Source organism: Nesoenas mayeri, assembly GCF_963082525.1.
Source record: "Nesoenas mayeri genome assembly, chromosome: 23".
Taxonomy (NCBI): domain Eukaryota; kingdom Metazoa; phylum Chordata; class Aves; order Columbiformes; family Columbidae; genus Nesoenas; species Nesoenas mayeri.
This window is the reverse complement of record NC_137574.1, coordinates 6089153-6112298: the sequence shown is the minus strand read 5'-3', so window position 1 is coordinate 6112298 and position 23146 is coordinate 6089153. Positions and strand designations below refer to the sequence as shown.

Below are 23146 nucleotides of genomic sequence, written 5' to 3'. Positions count from 1 at the left end.
GAGCTTAAATTCCCAGCTGACATGGAGAGAGCTTTCAGGACACCCTGCAGACTGAGCAGACCTGTCAGCATACCTTAACTTTTAGTTAATTCTGCTGTTACTGTTTTCTTCTCTATTTTCCAAATAGTTGGCTCCCAAAGAGGATGAGCTCGGTAAGTCTCAGTGCATGGCCCTGGAAGATTTATTCTGATTACTAGGCAAGGTTTGCTTGTCTCAGCCTGGGGCTGACCCCAGGGTCTGCCATGGCCTGAGAAACACCCTGTGAACTGGGTTGCACTGACATGCAGAGTGGGGAAGCCAGCTGAGGGGTGAGGCAGGAACCAGTGCCAGCGCAAGGGCAGGGTGGCCACTGACTGTGCGCTGTGAAAATGTCAAAGTCCCCAGGACTTCTGAAGTCACAGCAAAATCACAGCCTCTCCTGCTCTACGACTATGTGAAAGGAGGTTGGAGCTTGGAGGGTGTTGGCCTCTTCTCCCAAATAGCAAGTGATAAGACAAGAGGAAATGGCCTCAAATTGTGCCAGGGAAGTTTTAGATTGGATATTAGGAAAAAATTATTCACAGAAAGGTTTGTCAGGCATTGGAACAGGCTGCCCAGGGCAGTGGTGGAGTCACCATCCCTGGAGGGGTTTAAAAGGTGTTTAGACGAGGTTCTCAGGGACATGGTTTAGTGCTAGAGTTGGGTTATGGTTGGACTCAATGATCCTGAGGGTCTCTTCCAACTGAAATGATTCTATGATTCTATGATCTCTGTTCAATGCAGGGCAAGTTCTATAGATGCACAGATCCATCCAAGATGACAGAGAAGGAGTGCAGGTAAGAGCTCTCTGCAGCTCAGCCCCAACACAGCAGTGGCTCAGTAGGGGAGAGGGGTGTGTGGCAGGGCTACTTGTGTTCCTGCATGAGGATATTGCATCCAGAAAGTGGGGCTGGAGTCTTGTGCTGTTCTCCCTCACACTGGGGTAAATTAGAAGCAAGCACAGGGGTATCCCCCCCTCCGCAGGACCAAAGAGCACTGGGCCGGTGCCACAGCAGGGCGGCCGAGCGGGGCCCTGCCCGGTGAGCACTGCATCCCTTCTGCTGCAGGGGTTATTTCATCAACTACGTGGACGGAGACCCCACACAGATTGAGCTACAGGAGCGTGTCTGGGTGCACAGCAACTTCCACTTCGACAACGTCTTCTCAGCCATGATGTCACTTTTCACTGTTTCCACCTTCGAGGGCTGGCCAGAGTGAGTCAGGTTGTGTGTGACCGCTGAGGGAGGGGGCTGTGCTGGGAGCAGGTCACTGCCGCGGGCCTGTCCCATGGTAAAGAAAGAGCTGCCCAGGCTGGCGAGCCACTCTGGCCGTGGCTGTGGAGCTGACAAGGTCATCCCAGCAGCCCTGTCTCACTGTTGCTTCATTTGGAGTATCCCCAGAGCTGTCCGTGACCTTCAAGAGGAGAGATGGTCTTTCCCACCTAATTAGGATCCCTGTTGCCTTGCTTTCCCTCCTGTAGGCTGCTATACATGGCCATTGACACTAATGCTGAGGATACAGGCCCTATTTACAACTACCGGGTGGAGATTGCAATGTTCTTCATCATCTACATCATCCTCATTGCCTTCTTCATGATGAATATCTTTGTGGGCTTTGTCATTGTCACCTTCCAGGAGCAGGGGGAGAGCGAATACAAGAACTGTGAGCTGGACAAGAACCAGGTAATGGAGCTGCTGGGACGGGTAAGGTGGACAAGCCCTGAATCTGGCACTGCTCGGGATGGCCGGTTTGGAGAGCCCTCACTGGTGGCACTGCTGGTGCAAATGAGTTTAACCTAGCACAACAAAAACCAAAAGCCTTCCAAGGGAAGGGCAGAGTGGACCAGAACCAAGGAGCTGGCCTTCTGGTGCAGGTGGGGTGTCCAGACTGAGCTGGAGCAGAGAGTTGTGCCCAGGTCTGGTCTCCCCAGTACAAAAGCAACATGGACGTACTGGGAAAATAACCAGGCAGGCTGAGGACTGGAGGGGTCAGTAGAAGGGCAGCATGGCAATCTTTGGCAGCAAGCGATGGTTTTGGAAACTTGGTGCCATGTGTGTGCTCTGGGGGTGTATTTGCAGAAAGCACAGCAGATACTTCAACCATCGCTGTCCCTGGCCCATGTCACTGGGCTGGGAGAGGTGGAGGGAGATCCAGCTTGTGTCTGTGGGGACTTGCAGCATTGCTGGTGGTGCTGATTCTGTGCTTGCACCCCTGGCACTGCCCTGTGCCCTTCGGTGGGGTCACACGTGCCCTCCTCTCCCCAGCGCCAGTGTGTGCAGTATGCACTGAAGGCTCGCCCGCTGCGGCGCTACATCCCCAAGAACCCCTACCAGTACCAGATCTGGTATGTGGTCACCTCCTCCTACTTTGAGTACCTCATGTTCTTCCTGATCTTGCTGAACACCATCTGCCTGGGCATGCAGGTAAGGGGCACAGTGCCCAGCACGGGTGGTGGAGGGGTGTCCACAGGCTGGCTGTGCCCTGACACCTCCCACAGAGCTCCCGGGGAGGAGGACTTTCCTACACAGCAAAGCTCATGGTGTACAGCAAAGTACAGCAAAGTGGGGCAAAGTGGGACTGATTGGATGTGGGGAGCCCAGAGAAGAGGCTGTGAGGGACAAATTTCCTTTTTGCTCACCACTTCTGAGCCATACGTCTGTGGGAGGGGGGGTCTGCATCCAGTACACACCACTTAGCTCGCAGAGGCTGGACCTGCCATGGGCTAACACAGCTCCTCCTGCCTTCTCCTCAGCATTACAACCAGTCTGCGGAAATGAACCACATCTCAGACATCCTCAATGTGGCCTTTACCGTCCTCTTCACCCTGGAGATGATCCTCAAGCTCATGGCCTTTAAAGCCAAGGTGAGAGAAGAGCATGGTCTGGAGAGCAGGAGAGGGCTTCAAGCCAGGCCAGGGAGTTCCATTTACCCTGCACTGGGCATCTCTCCAGTAAAAGCACCCCCAGGCTTGCAACTCCAGAGAACTTCTTGTGGGACCTGTGTGTTTCTGGAAGGACTAGTGTTTGTCAGAGCTACCCTTATTAGCCAAATCCAACCTAATCCAGCCATCTTTGGGGTTATCTGTCACTGGTGGTGTCATAGCTAGCCATCTTGATCCACCCTCCTCATTTCACACCATTGCAAGTCAGGACCAAACAATTGACCAGATGGTAGCAGGTCTGACCAACGTCCCTTTTTTTGGCTCTCCCTGAGGTGCCAGAGGTCACTGGTGATCCTTCCAGCACTCCTACCTCTGGGGTCCAGCATCTGTCTCATCCTTGGCTTGACCCTTGGTTGTTCACTCTTCTTTGGCTCTTCCCTGACAGGGCTACTTTGGGGATCCCTGGAACGTCTTTGACTTCCTCATAGTGATTGGCAGCATCATCGATGTCATCCTCAGCGAGATTGACGTAAGTGTCAGGCTGCTCGGGCATGAGGGTGTCCCTGCAGAGCACCCACCAAGCCTGTGCCACGGCACCTGCCCCGGAGTGAAACGAGGATGTGGTGTCCAGCTCTGCAGAGCATCCGTGTCCTCCTCTGTCCCTGCTCTGCTTGGTGCTGAGGAGGGATAAGCCAGGGTCAGCCTGTGCCATGAGCGTGTGGAGACCACAGCCGTGGCCCTGTGGGTCTGAAAGCACTGTTTAAACGTACAGGCCATGCCCACCTGGCTGGCATGTCACACTGCTCTCTCCCCTCCTTCCCCCTGAATCCGTAGGCACTGAGATCCTGTGGAAAACAGTCTACAGGGCTGGGCCCGTGCCAGCCCCTGCACCACTCACCCTGGACACGCAGTAACCCGTGTGTCCAGCCTCAGATCAGTGCAGGTGGGAAGAAAATGGGTTCCCACAGCTCCCTGTACCCACAGGACACAGCTCTCCCATGCCAGGAGAGGGCCAGACATGTCAAATTTCAAGGCATTTGCTTAGTGTGTGTCCCTTTATATAGCAATTCATACATATACACATACTGACTGTATATGTGTGCGTGTGTATACTCTATACACTATTTCAGAAGCTCCACACCATATAAACTGCATGGCTGGATAGCCACAGGCAGCAGCTATATGGTAAGTGCTCTGCTGAGAGCATTTTCAGAGCAGTGCTAGGAAGCCAGCCTGCCACTGCCTTTCATAGCACTGGAACATCCACATCCCGTGTCTGGCACTGAAAATGCCCCTTTGTATAGGCGGTTGTGTGCTGCATTTAGCAGATCTGATGGTAACTATAGAAGAAGCTGCAGGATTGGGTAGATTATAGATTAACCCCCCCTAGTGACTTTGCATGCCACCTCCTCTCGGGAGTAGGGTTTGCTAGCTCTGGTGCACTGCGGGGCTGCTGCCACTGCTGCCCCGTGCAGGGTAACCTTTAGCTGTTCTCTGTGATGGGGAGGAGAGGGTCTTCAGGGGCCCTTGGTGACACTCACTTTCCTCTCTGGAGTGGTCCAGACCTCACAGAGCTGGGATGAACAAAACCATCCACCCTCCTCCCTTGTGGCAGCAACATGCTCCTCCCTGCACATCAATACTGCGTCCTCTGGGCTCCTCAGCCTCGATGAGCTCTGAGATTTCATGCCAGTAGCTTTCATATGTCACCAGGTCCTCCAGGACCCCATCCTTGGCCCCCCAGCTCTCTGCACCGGTGACTTGGTTTCACATTGCCCATACAGTGTCATTTCCTAGTGCACTACCTCCTTCCACATCCTGTTTTTACTCAGAAATGAAGTTCAAAGGGTACTCGGGGCCCTGCCCTGGGCAGAGATTTTCAGTCCCTGTAGACCAGATGCCCAGGTGCTGCTGTACCCAGCCCACATCTCTCCAAGCATCACCAAGCATTTCCTAGCCCTCTGGTGATGTGCAGGGGGATTAGGATTAGGAGGTGGAGGGCCAGTCTCACCTCCTCTTCCAGTAAGTGTCCTCCCTGCTGAGAGGTCAGTGCAAGGTGGGTCTGTTGGCTCTGGTGCCCGGGAGCTGTTTGCAACCACTGCACCCACCTCAGCTCGCCTTGCCGGTGCAGGCAGACCTGAGGGGCTGCCGTGTTCCAGGAGGGTGGCCTTCACCAAACCAACCTGCACCACGTTGCAGGGGTGGCAGGTGACACCTCGCAGCGGCCAAGCCATTCCTGGTGGCACCCAGGAATATGACTCTGGTTTGCAAAGTCTGTCCTCTCCTCCTCTCTCTTTCCATTCTGGCTCTTTTCTCCTCCCTCTTGTGTCTGTGTGTGGCTGTCAGGGTGAGGCGGTGAGGAGGGTTGTGCCATCAGCAGCCAGGCACCACAGCCAGACCCTCGCAGCTGCTCAGACATTGAGTTTGCCCAGATCCCAGGGAGTACTGAGGGGTCTGGAGCAAGAGGGAAGTAGGAGTGGGGGCCCTTCTGGCAGTGCCACCACAGGCTCTGAAGTGCAGGGGCGGGCAGTGTCCATGCTGCTGTGCCAGCCCTGCCAATTCTGCCCTGAAACTCAGCCCCTTGGCACGGGACGACCCTCCCAGCTTCCCCAAAGCCTCCTGCAGCCACTGGCTGGGTCCCCACAGGGCCACAGGGGACATGGGGGCTGAGCCAAGGGGCAGATGTTGGTCTGCATTGAGGAGTCCCCCTGCCCCAGGGCATGAGTGCACTCCTCTGCGTGTGAATGTGTGTGTCTGGTGTGTGCTGGTGACCAGCAAGTCCTGGGTGAACGAGCCACCTGCCGCAGCCCTGGGCTTCCCCTGGGGCTGTCCATGGGAGGCAGCAAAATTGCACAGTCCTGAGCTTTGTCCCACACACCCGTGCCCCAGAAATATGTGTCACAGCAGGTGGGATGCAGTGGGGCATAGAAATGGGTAAGTCCCTCATGATCAGTGTGTTTCCCTGACTATCCATCCGCTGCCTCTGCCCCTTAAGAATCGTGTTGACTTGTCTGTGAGCCTGAGTGATGGTGAGTCCTGTCCTTCCCCTGTGCTCCTCCTCTTGTCCTCACTTTCCACCTTACTCTTTCTTCTGTCTGTGTCTTCTTCTGCATCCATCCCTCCCTCCCTCTCATCCCTGCCTCACTTCTCCTGCTGACTCTCTTGTTTTCTTGACAGACTGTTCTTGCACCCAGTGGCGGATTATACTGCCTCGGCGGAGGCTGTGATAGCATTGTAAATATCAGCTGCATGTGCTTGCAGTGTGCCCTTCTCCCTTTGCTGCCCATGGCCGTGCCAGCGTGCCTGTGGCTGGTATTTGCATGTGTCCTGCATGTCATGAAGACACTCCAGACACAGCTGCTCTCTCCAGGGCACAGCTGAGAGGAGCTTGGGGTGAGACACCCCACACACAGACATGCTTCCCCACCCAGAGATGTGCCGGGCTGTTCCTCAGCACTCCTGGGTCCTTCTGCTGGCCCAGCACTGCTCTCTGCCATCACACCCCCCGGTACAGCGATATCTGACCTGAACGGGGTATCTAACAAAGGTTTCCCTGGCTGTTGAGGGCAGGACAGTTGGCCCTTGTTCCTCTGACCATCTCTCTGTCTCTGTAAGGTCCGTAGGGATTCGCCTGCATGAATGCAGCATCTGACACCGTTAGCTGGAAAAACGCATAGAGGGGCAACTTTTACCCCGTGCCTTCCCCCAGAAAGCTGGATGTGTCCCGTGGCTGCTGCCCTGATGTGCTGGGGCACTGAGTGGGCTAAGCCTTGTGCTGGTGGCTGAGCCCACCATGGGGATGCAGGGAGTGCCCTGGATTGGCCCATAGGAGCTCCCGTCGGAGCTCTGGAGATGGGGAGAGGCTGGCTGCGGGATTCCACGTGCTGGAGCCTCTTTCCAAGGGTCCCAGGGCCCTAGTGCTGGGAACTGTGGAGGGCAAGCTGGCCTTCAGTAGGCACTGTCTGGGTCCCAGCGGTGGGGACACGGTTCACTGGAGCTGATTAAATGTTCCTGACCACTATACTTGCTTGGCAGGCTCTAGGAGAGTGAAAGGCAATAAAAGGAGAGGTGGGGAGGGGAGATGGTGTTTTCCAGTGCAGTGCTGGGAACTCAGACATGCAAAACTGAGGAAGCTGGAGCTGCTGGGAAGGTTGTTTACAGTTGAGTTTTGTTGCCCTGAAATAGCTGGGGGCGGGTGGGCTGGATGATGGGAGTGATGGGGATCCAGTGGCAGCAGCAAAGCTCTGGATGACCAAGGGGGCAGTAGGAAAGGTATCTCAAGTGGTGATGGAGTTGGGATGGACAGTTCCTGGCAGAGACCAGCAGGGTCTGTTCATGGTTCCTGGTGGGATGGAGCAACCAAGGGAGCAGGTGACCGAGCTCCAGACATCTCCAACTGCCAACGCCTCAGGTGGTCCCAGATGAATCCTGTCCCTTGCACCTGTGGCTGCTTGTTCCCCTCCTGACTGCCCATTCTGCCCCAAACCCAGGAGGCCCCAGCCCTGGGACATGGCTGTTCACCCCTCCAATGGGGTCCTGCAGCCACCCCAAGAGAGGGCGAATCACCACAGGTAGGGCTGACACTGGGCAGGGAGCCACCCTGCTTTCGTTCCCTCCTTTGGTCCATGAAAGCCCTGCTGGGCCATTCTCAAACCAACCTTTCTGTGCCTAAACAATCATCATTAACCCTTTGTGTGCCTGGTGCCTGACCTAAAGCTCACCTTACAAGTGGGCCCTGAAGTGGGAGCATCCCATATGGTATGTGCCAGGTGAGAGCCCGGAGGGACCTGAGCCTGTCCTTAGGTGGACCTGTCTGGTGTGCGGTGAACAGCACAGCTCTCCCAGCCTGCGTTACAGCATGGCTTTCTCCCTGTGGTGTCCCATCCCTCTGTCTAACAGGATTGCTCTCATACCCATAACCAGGCATTCCCCAGCAGCCCGGGGTGGCAGACGTGAGACAATGGGGCTGGGGAGATGAACTCATTGCGAAGGCAGGAGGAAAAGTGCCAGCACATCCCCTTTGCAGTCTGGTCCTCTATGCAGGCAAGGGCTGTGGGGACCATGACTAGTGCCTGGGGGGTGTGGAATCTCATTACCCTTTTCCCCCAGAACCTAGATCTCCCTTTGTCTGCCTGGGTGCATCAGCACCTGCTGCCCTCCAGATGTTGTGCTCTGCCCGCAGGACTCCGATGACAACTCCCGTGTCTCCATCACTTTCTTCCGGCTGTTCCGGGTGATGCGGCTGGTGAAGCTGCTGAGCCGGGGGGAAGGTGTCAGGACTCTCCTGTGGACTTTCATCAAGTCCTTCCAGGTGAGGAACAGTGTTCCCCTCCCCGGCGAACACGTGCCCTGGGCTAGCAGCATGCTCGGATCCTCAGGCTACCTGGGTGAGCAGCCTGTCCTCACCAGGCAGAGCAGGAAAGCTCCAGCGCTGGCAGGCTGCTGGCCTCAGATTTGACCAGAGGCTTGTGTTGTGTAGGAGAACGTTGCCCAGATGGGTGAGAAGATGGGGGGTTCTCCCTGATTGACACCACTATGTGTCAGAGCCTGAGACACCACTGGGCTGAGCAAGAGGGCAGGGCCTGCCCAGGCACATCAGCCGGTCCCAGCAAGGCCAGGCTCTGCACCACGCGGGCAGCTCAAGGACATGCTGCAGCACCTCAGGATACAGCCCCTGAGCCGTGGACATCCCTGGGCTGTGCTCAGCCTTTGTCACAGCTGCAGAGATGCGCTGCTCCTTTGGGGTTGGCGTAAGCCTCCCATGCATAAAAACTGGAGAGCAGGGCTGGTGGGAGAGTGGTTAGAGGAACAGGCAGAGATAAAGCTGTTTCCTCTGGTTGTTGGCCTCTCGTGGTAGCTCCAGACCCTGTCTTGTGTCCCTGGGTTGCCTTGATGCTGGGTTGGTGTCTCACACAAGCCATGTTCCTTTTGTCACAGGCTCTGCCCTACGTAGCCCTGCTGATTGTGATGCTTTTTTTCATCTATGCTGTGATCGGGATGCAGGTGAGAAACACAGGGGTGGGATTTGGTCTTGGACAGATGCCCTAAGCCTGGCAGCATCTGGGGAGTTGGGACAGAGAGGGACTAGGTCCTCTGCCAGGTACTCCCTGTGACTTTGCATGTGATGGGACTGTTTTACCCTGGTCTGCAAGATGCTTACAGCCCCAGCAGCCTCGTCCCGTCCCCAAGCTGCAGTTAGGGCAACTGAGGCACACGGTAAACAACACTTCCAGAGTCAGCAGCACAACCTAGACACACAGTTACCAGTGCTTGTGCCCTGGTTCGTAAGACCCAGGTGAAATGCAGCATAGACAAGGGGCATTTTCAGCATAGACAGGAATGTCCAAGGAGCTCATGAGCCCCGGAGCATGCACAGCCCCATCTCAGCCACTTTTGAGGATGCTGAAGGCCAAGTAAAGAAGGAAGAGAACCGCAGGGGGAAGGTGGTCAGCAGCTGAGAACAAGGGTGCTGGGGATCTGACAATGTGTTTTACAGATGTTTGGGAAGATTGCCATGGTGGACGGAACCCAGATCAACCGAAACAACAACTTCCAAACCTTTCCACAAGCTGTGCTGCTGCTCTTCAGGTCAGTCTTGTTGAGTGAGCAGCTCCAGAAGGGGACTGGGCTCAGAGTCAGCGTGTGAGCCCGACAGCTGGGAGTGAGGGAGACCAGCATTTCTGTAGCTGATTGTTTTTTGCCTTGAAAAACAACGTCTCACAGCAATGGAGACATTTCAGGGGTGGCTGTCGGTTTGTCTGGTGTGGCTGAGCTACAGGAGCAGAGTGCACCTTGGGGTTTCTGTTCTGCATGTTTCCTTTCCAAACTGGATTTTAGTTTGTGAATTGTGAGGAAACTCAAGGGGAAGCAAAAGCTGAGCTTTCCTTGGTCCCAGACATTGCACGGAGGGGCTTTCAGTAGCAGACTCCCCACGCCAGCACAGCAAGCCCAGTGTTCTGCCGCTCCTTCCCTGTGCGCCGGGCTGGCCGCAGGACGGGCAGGGACCACAGCCGTCCCCTCTCCGCAGGTGTGCGACGGGAGAGGCCTGGCAGGAGATCCTGCTGGGCTGCAGCTACGGCAAACTGTGCGACCCCGAGTCAGACTTTGCCGAGGGGGAGGAGTACACCTGCGGCACAGGCTTCGCCTACTTCTACTTCATCAGCTTCTACATGCTCTGTGCTTTCCTGGTATGATGACTCCCACAGGGCTCCCTTTGGCAACCCCGTCCTGGCCCTGGGCGGCCCCCGGTGTTGTGTTAGTTTTGCATCTTGTGGGGCTGAGCCCACAGTGCCCTCTTCCCATGCCCATCCACCCAGCCATGCTGTAAACCTGACACCGCACTCCTGCAGGGCCCATGATCCCCCATTAAGTTCCTTTCCCTAGCACCATGTGCTGCTGTCTAGACGTGCCTGTGCTGACTCTTGCAAAGGTGGAGAGGGAAGAGCTGCCCGGTGCCTGCTGCAGCCTTTCACATGCTCTCCTTGTGCTCAGGAGGCCCATCCCTGCAGCGGGTGACCCACATCATCCCCTGGCTTAGGGGAACCCAAGCTCCTTCTCCTGAACACGTCTGCTTGTGTTTTCCCACAGCAGCACTGCCCTGCTCTGTGCTGCCGGCTGTGAGAGCTGTCACTGTCCCTCTGCCCGGGAACCTGCGAGGTGCTTGGCCCTGCCCTAGCCAGCATCGTTCATACCCACTCCTCTGCCCTCAGATCATCAACCTCTTTGTGGCCGTCATCATGGACAACTTTGACTACCTCACACGCGACTGGTCCATCCTTGGGCCCCATCACCTGGACGAGTTTAAACGGATCTGGGCTGAGTACGACCCTGAGGCCAAGTGAGTGACAGGGGGTGAGTGGCACGAGGGGAATAGTCCATGGGGAGCTGGGTGGGCTGCCCTGAGACACGCGTGGCAGTGCGAGCTGTGGCACTAAGAGTTAGATCGCAGCATCTTGGAGGTGGATGTGGACTTGCCGGTGTGTCCCAGGGCTGATGCAAGCCATCAGGATGTCTGGGGACACAAGACTTCCAGTAGCCTCTTCATCCAGCCCTGTTGATCCTCCCAGCTCTTCCCGTGCCACTGCACACCTTTATCTGCTGCCCGGTGCCGTGGGGAACAGCTGCTTTCCCCAGGAGCAGCACAGGGAAGTGTAGGGATTTGCCCAGAGCACAGGGAAGGCCACAAGGATGAACCCACCCAGCCCCTGCGCGAACCACTGTCCCCTACGTCTGTCACCGCACTGCTGATGCAGTTTGTTGCCTCCACAGAGGCAGGATCAAACACTTGGATGTAGTGACTCTGCTGAGACGTATCCAGCCTCCCCTGGGCTTCGGGAAGTTCTGCCCACACCGTGTAGCTTGTAAGGTAAAAGCCGAGGGGGTGGCAGGGTGTGTGGGCACAGGGACACCTTCCCCAAGCGGTTTCTGCACCCTCCCCAGGGAGTCTGAGGGTCACAGTCCAGCCAGCTTCCCAGTGTCATGGATTATACGCAAGCTCTGACCTCTGGTGTTTAATGGAGGGGGGTGTTCTGGGAGCAAGGAGAGGTGCTGTTAACCCGCATGGAGCTGATGTGTTTGAGGGTCCTGAAGTTAAGGACTTGGCTGTGCTCACCTTTGCTCTGAGAGGGATGGCACTGGTGGGCTGGCCTCTGCCCAGCCTGGAGCCCTCAGGGCAGGGGGACGCCCAAGCCACACAGATGTACCCCACATCTGCATCTGGTGCAGGAGGGCAATGCTGGGCCTGGGGACCCAGCCACGTCAACTGGGCTGTAGAGGTTTGTTTATAAGGGCAAGTAACACTGAGGGAGTTGGAAACACCAGCTCTGTCAGCATGCATACACTTTTCATGGCTTAGCTCGTTCTACCCAAATCCAGGGCCTGTATCAGGCTCACATGTAAACCTGGGTCTTGGGCAGACTCATGAGGAGGTTTGATCCCCAGATCCCTCATGGCAGACTGGGACACTTTTTGGAACGTGGAGCACAGTGCAGAGTGATTCCCACCTCCCTGAGAGCAGTGCTGTGTCTCTGCTGGCTGATTGTTCAGCCTGGAGAACAGGAGCTGAGGGGAGACCTTCTGATCTCTGAACTGCCTGAAAGGAGCTTGGAGCCAGGGGGGTCGGGCTCTGCTCCCCAGGAACAAGCGCCAGGAGCAGAGGAAACGGCCTCAAGTTGCGCCAGGGGAGGTTGAGGTTGGATCTGGGAACAATTTCTTCCCCCAAGGGCTGTGGGGCATTGGAACAGGCTGCCCAGGGCAGTGCTGGAGTCACCATCCCTGGAGGGTTGGACAGACGGACATGAGGTTCTCAGGGACATAGGTTAGAGGTGAAATTGACAGTGTAGAGTTAATGGTTTGACTTGATGATCTTAAAGGTCTTTTCTGACCAAAATGATTCTATGATTCTATGTTTTTCTCCCATGGCACTGGTGCCCCACAGACTGGGTTATTCCCACAGATCTGACCTGGCTCTCCCCACAGCTTGGTCTGGTTTAGTTGGCTGGTGTAATGAGGGGTGTCGCTGCCCAGCGGTGGTGCAGAGTCCTGCGAGCTGGGGCAGAGCGGCAGAGCTGGGAGGCTCCCTGGCCAGCAGCTCAGCGCCCCAGCAGAGCCTTTCCCTGGCCAGCGTGACCATCCTCTGGCCAGGACAGGCCGTGTGTTTGCGGGGAGCTGCTAGCCCGGGCTCACAGTTGTTGTTTGCTGTGCAGCGTCTGGTGTGCATGAACATGCCCCTGAACAGTGACGGCACCGTCACCTTCAATGCAACCCTCTTTGCGCTGGTGAGGACAGCCCTCAAGATCAAGACAGAAGGTAAGTGATGCTCCTGTCTGCCTCTGCGGACTGATGGGCTTCTCCTCGTGCTGGTTACACACCATTCCCCCACTCTGTCTGGGGACCTCAGGGCACACCCTCTGTTGCAGCCCTCGGCTTCATGCCATTAATATATCATTGGACCAGAGACTATGGGGACATGCATGTGGCTGCTCAGGCCAAGCCTGGAGGACATTATTAGTTGCAGGCACATGTGTTGCAGCCCTCAAGAGTGAACCAATGATGCCCCAGCTGTGTAACTTCACCCTGAACAGCTCAGGAGCAGTTCTGTCCCGGTTCCCTTCCTTGTCACGATGCACAGCCACCATCTTCCCTTCCTGCACTGCTGAGTGTAGGCTGATCTTCCCTGCCCCAGCATAGCACCACCTGCTCCAGTGTTGTGTTTCCCTGTGCGTTTATAATCTCAGAGTGGAGTGGAAGGGGATGGAGCCTCTTTTAATTTAGCTGTGCTGGGCAGGAGTTGTTTTCACCCTCTTCTTTGCCAGCAGCATGGTTTGCAAAGCCCTGCTTTGGGGGGATGCCCCATCAGCCTGTTTCTGTGCCCGTGGGTCAGGCACTGTCACAGGAGCAGCTCTGTGGCTGGGCTGGGGACGTGGGCTCTGGGACAAGTGAGGCTGGGCAGTGGTGGCACTGAACTGTACAGCCTGTGAGAGCACCAAAGGGGAAGTCGAAATCTGTAGCTGATCACCAGAACAGTCGTAGTAATGCTTCCCCCATTTTCTAGGTCTCACTTACTCTATAGTTAAAGCGTTTTTGCTAAAATCAAAGCCCCATTCTTACAACACTCATTTTTGCTGTGTAGGAAGGCTGGAGAGGAGCTGTCACACCCTGGAGGAGTCTGGCCAGGTTTTAAAGTGCTTTGTCTTCACTCATGTTCACATTGCCCTGGGAATGAACTGCTCTGTCCTGCTTGCTTTTCTCACAGGCAACTTTGAACAGGCCAACGAGGAGCTCAGAGCCATTATCAAAAAAATCTGGAAGCGAACGAGTATGAAGCTTTTGGACCAGGTCATCCCACCTATCGGAGGTATGTCACCTGGTGGTGCTTCCCAGAGGGGCACAGTGACACCTGCTTGGGCTCTCAGCTGCTCCAACAACTCGGGGCCTTGAGATAAGCAGTATGGTCAGGTTGGTTTCCTCCTTCCAGATGATGAGGTGACGGTGGGCAAATTCTATGCTACTTTCCTCATCCAAGACCATTTCAGGAAGTTCATGAAGCGCCAGGAGGAGTATTACGGGTACCGGCCCAAGAAGAACCCTGTGGAGATCCAGGTTGGTAGCGTGTGGGTTGTGTTGGAGGGATGACCCTCCCTGGGGCAAGCAGGGTGTGCTGGGGAGCCCTGCAGATGAGGGAAGAGGCTTCACCCAGCTCAGGAAAGTCAAGGATGACTTAGAGAGACAGAGCTGCCGTGACACACGGGGACCTCTGTGCCTCGGACTCTGGAAGTGATGCGGCCCCAAGCGAACCAGCGCCATGAGCATCCCACCGCTGAGGGTGGTCTTAGTCTCCAGAGTGCAGGTGGCAAAGGAGATTTTTGACTCTGCCTGGATGACTTGAGCACAGAGAGGGCTCAGCAGGATCTGATGCCTCACCAAGCGGTTTTAAGACCTGGAGACCTGCATCACAGACCAATGTCTGGGCCAAATGCTGCTTGCCTAGGCCCTTACCCACCTACTCTTCTCCATTCCCAGGGCTTTCTCCATTGCCTCACCTTAGCAGTGTTGCAGGTAGTTCTGTGTGCCTGGTACTTTCTGTGTCCTCTCTCATTGCCTAGTGCAACGTAAGGTGGAGAGGAGTTGAGGTGGCTGATCTTGAGCTGGACCACTGCAGTCAGAGAGGCCCTGAAGGACGCTGTCAGGGTGTGATGGGAGAGGATTTATGTGCCTGGCCAGAGCAGCTGGGATGTACCCAGCCTCTCCTGATGTTATAGGGAGGAAATCACTTGTACAGATAAAATACCAGGCCCCAAAGATGCAAGGCAAGGAAAAGAGCTGGGCTCCAGGTCAGATGTCTCCAGATCAGGGACAAAGGCACAGCTGCCTCTTGGGCATCACCAGCCTGACCCTTCACCAGGCTGCCCTTAGCATACCCCTTGGTGGGACAGCAGTAGCCCAGAAGCTGTTTCACCAAGCACAGAGCCAGCTGCAGGGTCACCTATGGCCTGGCCCTGGTAGGAGAATTGCAGTATTGTTTACCAGGTGAGCACGCTTCATCATGTTTCCCTCTCCAAAGCCCAAAGTGAGACAGGTGGTGGGGCCAGGCCACATCCAGCCATGCCTTCTTGTCCCCATCAGGCTGGGCTGAGGAGCATTGAAGAAGAAGCTGCTCCTGAAATCCATCGGGCCATCTCTGGGGACCTGACTGCTGAGGAGGAGCTGGAAAGAGCAATGGTGGAGGCTGCCATGGAGGAAGGGATATACAGGGTGAGTGCAGCCCTCTGGGCACCCCAGGTGGTGGTGGTCCCACCCAGCCCCCATTCCAGTGTGTTGGTGGTGGGTCAGCATGGCTCCCAGCAGCTGGAGGAGAGGCCACAGACATGAGCCTGACCATGAAAAACAGTGTGGACCACAAGGATGGATCAGCACTTCTTTCCTGTGCCTGAGCATCCTGGTTGAGTCATCCAGGGCAACCTGCTCTTTGCCTCCATTTCCCCACTGTAAAAGGACCCTGCTCATATGTCTGACTGTGATGTGCTCTTTTGGAGGGCCCCATTCTCACCTCCTGCCAGGCTAAGGCAGGACAGCTCAGGTGTCATCACCAGTGCGGGAAGAGATTCACTTTGGGCCAGGCAGCTTTGGTGTTGCAGGGTTGCACCTCCTGCTGTGTCAAGAGGTGCCCCCAGCTCAGGCTGTCCACAGAGGTGGCAGGATTTGTCATGCACAGGGCTGGCTCTCATCCCAGCGCTGCTGCATGGCTGTCACCCCTCAGTGCCTCATCTTCCCCACCTGGGTGGTGAGGCTTTCAGCACCATGTGGTCTGCAAAGCCCAAACAGAGAGATGAGAAGAGACCACTATTGCCATGGCCCCCCCTACATGTCTCCTCCCAAGGGAATGGCCCCAGAGCAGCTCAGAGCTCTAGGCCTCCTCTGATGCCCTCCCTGTTGGTTGCAGAGGACAGGGGGCTTGTTTGGCCAGGTCGACAGCTTCCTGGAGCCCAGCAGCCCCCTGCAGCCCCAGGTGGCCAGCCAGAGGCCCCTGCAGTTCACAGAGGTGGGCAGCGAGGACCTCGACTCCCCTGTGTTCCTCGATGACTTCCCCCAGGAAGGCAACACCAACGTCAACAACGCCAACAGCAACGACTGGCTGGAGAGGTAAGGGCTGGTGAACTTGGTCTTGCCCAGGGGCTCTTCATGGATGGGTGAGGTCTGTCTGAGTCACTGAGGTGCAGCACTGAGGTCCCTGCAAACTTGCAGAGGAGTCGAGCGCTGGCCATGCAAGTGGCTCCATATACACAGGAGCTTTATGCAGAAATTCAGCCCTTGGGGCATGAGGCAGGGGGGACAGGGAGGGCAGACACTTCTTGCTGGCCCCTGGGCCCCAGCCTAGCACTCCCAGAGGTGTCCCCAGAACATGCAGGTGAGCTTCAGGGCTGGTGTGTGGCTCCGTGTGTCAGCATGCGAGCCCCTACACACCCTTCTTGTCCTTCCTATCACTCCATTTCGGTGCCATGAGGCTCAAGGTGGACAGCAGGGTGCCAGGGATCAGAGGAACACCCTTCCTCACCAAACTGGGTGCCAAGGCCTAGGTAGGGGCCACCAGCAGGCTGCCCACACATGGGTACAAGGAACAAGGATTACCAACGTAGGATATTCTTAATCCTACTTCTTGGGGTCTCTGCTCTGTTCATCTACCCTAGGTGGCCCTCCTGGTCTGCCCCCAGCTGCATTCCCCAGGGTGGAGAAGGTGGGGAGGCTGCACCCCTGGGTGGAGCTGGTCCCTGCACATGGTGGCCGCTTGGGCTGACCTGCCTGCTTGCCATTGCAGGATGGAGTATGAGGACGAGGTGCTGAGGAAGATGGCGCCAGCAGCACCCAGGCGTCTAGTGCGGGGTGAGTCTGAGCATCGTTCTTCTGGGGGATCTGCACCAGCCCAAGGGCCAGGGCAGGGGAAAGGGGATGCAACTTGGAGGTTAGCTGAGAGTCTCGAGCACAGCAGGACCTGGGTGGGGAGCTCCAGCAGACCCTTCTCCCACCTTTTTCCCCTCTGGGGTGATGGAGCCTGGAGCCAGTGTCTCAGGCTGGGGAGGACTGGCCATTCTCCAGGCAGCAGGGCCACAAGTCTGTGTGTGTTTCAACTAACAGGGACTTCTTCCCAGCCATGAGTGAGAAGCATGGGGCAGTGGTCAGGTGCTGGGACATTGGTTGGTCCTGAACTCCTAAACCCTTTGGTTCCCCCAGTCTAGTTAACCCATTCCCAGATCTGGGAGGCAGTGGAGTCCTTGCTGTTGTGCCCATCTGATGTCTCCAACTTCCCTCCTTCCAGAGCGCAACCCCCCCTTACCTATGGAGAGGCTGCGACGGAGGCCGAGCAGGAGGCGAGGGGCCACCCCCGAGGGTCACCCATCATCAGGACTGCACCCTCTCCCCCAGGAGGTAAAGGGGGCAAATGGATATCCAGAAGCATGGGAAGGGCTGTCACAGCTATGCTGGGGGGGAACTGGTCTCTTTGCCCGTATGGCCCTGCTGGTCCCATTGAGTGTGGTGCCCTGGACTCAGGAGCTCCAGCAGAATGAGGGTGTGTGTCCAGGCTGGGGACAGTACCTGCAGCCCTCACACTGACATGGGAGAGACCTTCCATGGGCATTGCCCAAGCCCAGGCTGCAGCTCTTTGCTCCTCTTGCCCAGCTGCCTGGAGATGATGGCACTGCGACGGGAACGACATCCAGCTCGGGGTACCAGCAGGGTGAGAGCCTTCACCCAAGCACATCCTCCACCCCAGCCATCACCTTCCTCATTCAGGAGGTAAGACATGGGCACAGCCTGGCAGAGGGAAAGGTAGGGCAGCCAGGCAGTGAAGTAGGCTGGCAGAGGTGCCATGCTTTGCCAAGTTGGGAGGCTGGAAGACAAAGCTTAGCTATGAGGGTGAGGAGCAAGTATGTGCCAGCGCAGAGGGCAGCAAGGGACACTTCTACAAACTGAGCACACACTGGGCTGTGGCCTCTTCCTCCACTGCAGGCTCTGATTTCTGGAGGTCTTGCGTCTCTGGCCTGTGACCCATCCTTCGTAGCAGTGACCAGGGACGAGATGGCAGCCAGCAGCCAGCTGGAGATGGATGAAGTGGAGAAAGCAGCCGTGGAGCTGCTACAGGAAAGAGAAACACTGCAGGGCACAAAAACTGGCTCTGCCCCTCAGGACACCTCGGCTGCATCACCAGCCGGCTCCCCAGGGCTCAGCGCAGCCTCCCCAAAAAAGGCCATCAGTGCCACTCACCCGTGAGCTGCCTGCTGATGCAGCCTAGTGGGCACCGTGCCGTCAGGAGCTTGCAGGGGGTCACTGGAGCGATGCTGCACTGCTCCCCCTCCCTGCCTGGCATCCTGGTGGGTTCTGTCCGCTGCAGGAGAAATTTTGGGCCAAGTCTCCAGGATGCTGGTGCAAGATAGGACAATGCTGTGCCAGCAAGGTCGTGCAAGAGCTGGATGGGTCATTAAAGTGTTTCTGCTGTGTGAGTCTGTGAATCCTCCTGTCCCCTCCTTTCTCTGCCACCCTGCCTGCACAGCCTGTGCCCACGGCTGCTCGCTGCCCAGCCTGGGGAGGAGGCTGCAAATGCAAGACTGCATTTAACCAGAGCTGACAGTGATTCATGTGCCAGCATACACTCCCCATGCTGGGGGACATCTGTCCTCACTCCCAAGAGCTCATGTCTCAACCAGCCGTTTTGAGGGTGCCACGCTCGGGGGGGTCTTCTGGTACCTCAGCAGCTGGATCCAGCATCCTCACATCTCTGGTGGAGCCTGTTCCTCCTGCTTGCAGTCAAGCCCGTCCTGAGAGGAGGAGGACAAGTGGCTTGGGCAATCTGCCTTGGGCTGGGGCAGCAGGCAGGCACAGGCACGGCTGCCTGCGCACTGTCCACTGCTGCCGGGTACCAAGCAGCAGCTGAGGTTATTCCACTCTGCGAATGAGTTTCCCTGGGGGTTCCACTTTATGGACCTCAGTGCCCCAGGCAGGGTCTGGGTGCTGAGCACTGTGGCCACCCTGGCTCTTTGCTGGGATCTTGCTCCAGAGGGCTCCCAGTACAGCCAAACTGGGCCACACAGGGCTCTTCCTTGCCTAATATATATTAAAATATAGCAATCTGATGGGTCCTGGGGGAGGTGCTGAATCAATAGACCATGCCTTCTCTCCAGCAGGGCATTTATTTGTTAACTTAATAAAAGAGAAATGGCTGTTGCTGAGCTCCAGCTGCAGCCTGAGCGCCGGAGAGCCCATCTTGTATGGGGACGTGGCAGCGCAGACAGCTTTTCCCCGCGGGGATGCAGGCAATCAGCAGGGATGTCATGTCATGAGGCAGCCGCACATCCTTTGCTCTTGCTTCACTGCCCTGGGGCAGGCGTTACACCCCCTTGCACACACACAGACACATCTCCCCGCTCCCGAGGAAGGGGCACTTGCTAATGGGCTGATTTTCCTCAAACTAGCATCTGGGGGGTCTTTCTTGAGTTGTTTTCTAGCTGAACTGGGGGATAGATGGGGCTTGTGATGCGACTGGCAGAGGGGTGGGAGTAGGAAGATGGGGCCAGGAACACCATGGCACAGTCACTGCCCTTCTCTGCGTGCGGCTTCGGTGGGGAAGGGTCCAGCCTCAGAAAAAATGGCAGCTCAGGGTCCCTCCTGACCCAGGTGTCATAGAATCATTTAAGTTAGAAGAGATCCTCAGGATCATGCATTCCAGCCATAACCTAACCCAGCTCTAACACTAACCCTTGTCCCTAAGAACCTCATCTAAACACCTTTTAAACCCCTCCAGGGATGGTGACTCCACCACTGCCCTGGGCAGCCTGTTCCAATGCCCGGCAGCCCTTTCTGTGAAGAATTTTTTTCTAATATCCAATCTAAACCTCCCCTGGTGCAACTTGAGGCCGTTTCCTCTTGTCCAGTCCTTGCAAACTTGGCCCTCAGGGATCAAGGAAGAGAAATGCCAGCTCCTCACATCCTTGCGGGATGACAGACAGGCCATATCCTGCTTGTCACCTTGATGTGGTACCAGCATGAGGTGCCCTGGAACTTACCTGCCACAGCAGCTGCCGAGCAAGCTCCCGCAGTGCACGCAGCCCCACGCACAAGTGGCGTGTGGCCCTGGTCCCTTGCAACCTCAGGATGAGCACGAGCAGATGAGGTGAAGGGACAGTGCTGTTGAGGTGAAGGCATCCAGACCCCGGAGCAGAGGGAGGGTGCCGGGTACTGTACTGGGCACAGCTTTGACTTCATTACCTGTCGGCCATCGGTTCTAGTACGTCTTGGCTGTCCTAGACCAGAAAAGCAACCTTTCCCAGGACACAGCCCGGTAAAGCCCAGTAGAGCCTGGTACGGCCCCGTACAGCCCAGTACAGCCCCATACAGCCCGGTACAGCCCCATACAGCCCAGTACAGCCTAGTACAGCCCCATACAGCCCAGTACAGCCCGGTACAGCCGTGCACAGGCAGCAGCGGGGCTGCTGGCTCGGCAGGGGGCAGCAGGGACTGACGGGTGATAGTGTGTGAGTGTGTGTGGGAGGGGGGGTTTCTGTGAGTGTGTGGGGGTGTGTGTACTAGTGTGTGTGTGAGTATGTCAGTGTGTGCGTGTGTGTGTCAGTGTCTGTGTGAGAGAGTGTGAGCGTGTGTCTGTGTGTGTGAGCGTGTATATTAGTGTGTGTCTCTGTGTGTGTGTCAGTGTGAGCGTGTGTGTATGTTAGTGTGTGCCTGTGTGTGTGTCAGAATGTGTGTCTGTGTGTCAGTGTGAGTGTGTGCCTCGAGGTGTGTGTGTGTCAGTGTGTGCATGTGTGTGTTTGTGAGTCAGTCTCCAGGTGAGTGTGTGTGTCTGACCGTGTGTGTGTCAGTGTTAGCATGTCTGTGTGTGTGTCAGTGTTAGCGTGTCTGTGTGTGTGTCTCCATGTCCCTGTATGTTAGTGTGTGCGAGTGTATGTTAGAGTGTGTGTGTCACTGTGAGTGTGTCTGTGTGTGCGTGTCTCCGTTATCCGTGTGAGTGCATGTTAGTGTGTGTGTGCCAGCATGAGCGTGTCCGCGTGTGCGTGTCTCCGTGTCCGTGTGAGTGCACATTAGTGTGTGTGAGTGTGTCACCGTGTGCCACTGTGACCGTGTCTCAGTGTGTTCGCGCGCGGGCAGCGCTGCTGTGGGCGTGTCCTCGCCCCGCCCCCCGCACCTGGGCCCGCCCCCTCTCCTCCCCTCCCCCCCGGCTGCTCTCGCAGCGCGGTCGCGGTGCCCGTTGCGGGGCATGGCGGCTCCGGACAGCTGTGTCAAGGTGGCCGTGAGGTGAGTGCGGGCCGGGCCCGGGCTGCGGGGTGACCCTCGGTGCACCCGCGGCGAGCTGGGGGCTGCAGCCGCCTGTGCGCGGCGGGGGGTCGCGGTTGCCCATCCCCGGGGCAGCGAGTCGGGTTTTGCCGCCTCCCCCCCACCCTCAGCCGCCGCTCTCCTCCCCACCGCCCCTGTGCAGCGTTTCGGGGCTGCCACCCCCCTCACCCCATCGGCTCACCCGCGATACCGCCCTCCCCTCCTATCCCTGCGCCCGGGGGGGCAACACTGGGAACCTCCGGCCCCGTCACCTGGACAGCTGGTTAACGCCCGGTTAATGCCGCTCGGCAGCTCCTGGCTGCGTCGCGGGTGGGTTTGGCCCCCCGGTGGTGTCAGGAATGATGCTGGAGAGTGGGGGTCCCTGTCTGCCCCCCCCACCTCCCGCTAGGTGGTAGGGAACGATGCGGCATCTCGGTGTCCTTTGTGCTGACTCCGGAGTGGGAACAATGCGCCTTCCAGATCGTGCACCTCAATAAAGGAGCTGCCGGCGGCGTCTCATTCACGCGGGGCTCGGGGGGGCTCGGGAGGCGCTGGGCTGGGCGGCAGCCGGCGGGGTCGACCACGCATCGTTTGCGGAGCCCCCGGGTGGGCGAAAGCGGGGGGCTCTTTGTTAGCGCCGTGCCAGGCTGGGTGTATTCTGTGCACAGCCGCTGGGGTCCCGCAGATCGGCGTCGTTTTGCTTCTTTCTGCCCCCAGAGGAGGAAGGAGCCCCCGGAGGACGCGGGGTACGAGCCCCGCCAAAGCCGGCGGGGGGGGCAGGCGGGGACCCGGCCCTGCTGGAGCTGAAGGGACCGGCCGTGCGGCGCCCGCTGCTCCCCGGGCCTGCGCCGGGTCAGCCCGCGGCTTCCGGACCAGCTGAGCCCCGGCGGGCGCCCTGGGCTGCCGGGCAGCGTGTGGCGGAGGAGCCGGGCCAGGGCAGGACCGGGGCCTCGTGGGGACAGAGCTCGGCAGGCTCAGCCCCACGCGGGTACACCGGCCCCCCGGCTGGCTGTGCCTGCTTGTGTCCCGCCGTGGGGCTGTGCGCTCACCCGGGGCAGGGCAGCGCGTGTCCCCCTGTCCGCACCCCTAACGGCACGGGGCGGGGGGTGCTGATGGCAGCCTGCGGGGGGGCTGTGTTGGTCCTCGGAGGAGGATTTGCGGAGGGCACTGCCCTGGCTGGTCCCTGCCTGCTTGGGCACAGTGAGAGCACAAAAGATGCTGGGTGCAGCGTCAGTAATGGAAGGAGAAAGGGTGGGTGTGGGGCTGTATGTGCCGCTGCGTGTCTGTGTGTGTGTGCATGTGTGTGTGTGCATGTGTGTGTGTGCACCAGGACAGCTCCCAGCGCTGCCTGCCTGTCCAGTCTTCCTGTCCTGGTAGCAGACAGTGGTGAGCCTTGCTCCATTTGAAAGGCTGAGAATCAGGGCCAGGCTGTGGTTTTAAAGGGTAGGGGAGCTACAAGGGAGGTGACAGCATCCCTGTGGTGCGGGTGTGGCTGTAGTGCCTGTGCAGGGGCAGGGCTGGGCTGTACAAGGCGGGGGTATCCATGCCAGGACACTGACCCGGGAACCGAGTGATGCTGGTGGATGGGGGTGGAGATTTCCTGCTGACCAGACTCTTCCCCTTCTCCATCCTGCATTTCTCTTGGGATGGAGCCTTTTAACAGAGGCCCGGCTCAAGGTCAGGGTCTCTTTTGCCTGGGAGATGGAGTGGGTACTGCTGAGGGTGGCAGCCGTGGAGTCATTTCTGCTGGGCTCTTCCCATCTAATCCCCTTGGCCCCTGGCAGCGATGGGGTGCAGGGCTGGTCTGATGCACAGGGAGGGCATCACGACTGGGAGGTGACTTGAATATGCAGCATTGCAGTGGGGTTGGGGTCTCCATGATGAGGACCTGGGGAGGGGGGAGAGGTCCAACTCCTGCCTCCTCCTTGGGGGAGT

The 23146-nt window shown here is 57.6% G+C and overlaps 2 protein-coding genes across 3 annotated transcripts in view; both read left to right on the top strand.

The window, feature by feature from the left end:
- Positions 1-18163, top strand: part of CACNA1S (calcium voltage-gated channel subunit alpha1 S) — a gene marked incomplete at both ends in the record, with an annotated part of 38066 nt that extends 19903 nt beyond the window's left edge. The window contains 22 exons of the mRNA XM_080358228.1: positions 763-815; positions 1086-1232; positions 1499-1700; positions 2283-2441; positions 2771-2881; positions 3345-3428; positions 6077-6133; positions 8082-8210; positions 8837-8902; positions 9396-9487; positions 9927-10086; positions 10609-10736; positions 11168-11264; positions 12604-12706; positions 13653-13754; positions 13875-13999; positions 15023-15151; positions 15840-16039; positions 16713-16777; positions 17211-17320; positions 17573-17689; positions 17903-18163. Coding sequence (XP_080214354.1) covers positions 763-815; positions 1086-1232; positions 1499-1700; positions 2283-2441; positions 2771-2881; positions 3345-3428; positions 6077-6133; positions 8082-8210; positions 8837-8902; positions 9396-9487; positions 9927-10086; positions 10609-10736; positions 11168-11264; positions 12604-12706; positions 13653-13754; positions 13875-13999; positions 15023-15151; positions 15840-16039; positions 16713-16777; positions 17211-17320; positions 17573-17689; positions 17903-18163 — 2697 coding nt within the window. The remainder of the gene's footprint in view (positions 1-762; positions 816-1085; positions 1233-1498; positions 1701-2282; positions 2442-2770; positions 2882-3344; positions 3429-6076; positions 6134-8081; positions 8211-8836; positions 8903-9395; positions 9488-9926; positions 10087-10608; positions 10737-11167; positions 11265-12603; positions 12707-13652; positions 13755-13874; positions 14000-15022; positions 15152-15839; positions 16040-16712; positions 16778-17210; positions 17321-17572; positions 17690-17902) is intronic.
- Positions 18164-21155: 2992 nt separating this feature from the next.
- Positions 21156-23146, top strand: part of KIF21B (kinesin family member 21B) — a gene marked incomplete at its 5' end in the record, with an annotated part of 34304 nt that continues 32313 nt past the window's right edge. For both annotated transcript variants that reach the window (XM_080358140.1, XM_080358139.1), the window contains one exon: positions 21156-21193. In XM_080358140.1, coding sequence (XP_080214266.1) covers positions 21156-21193 — 38 coding nt within the window. The remainder of the gene's footprint in view (positions 21194-23146) is intronic.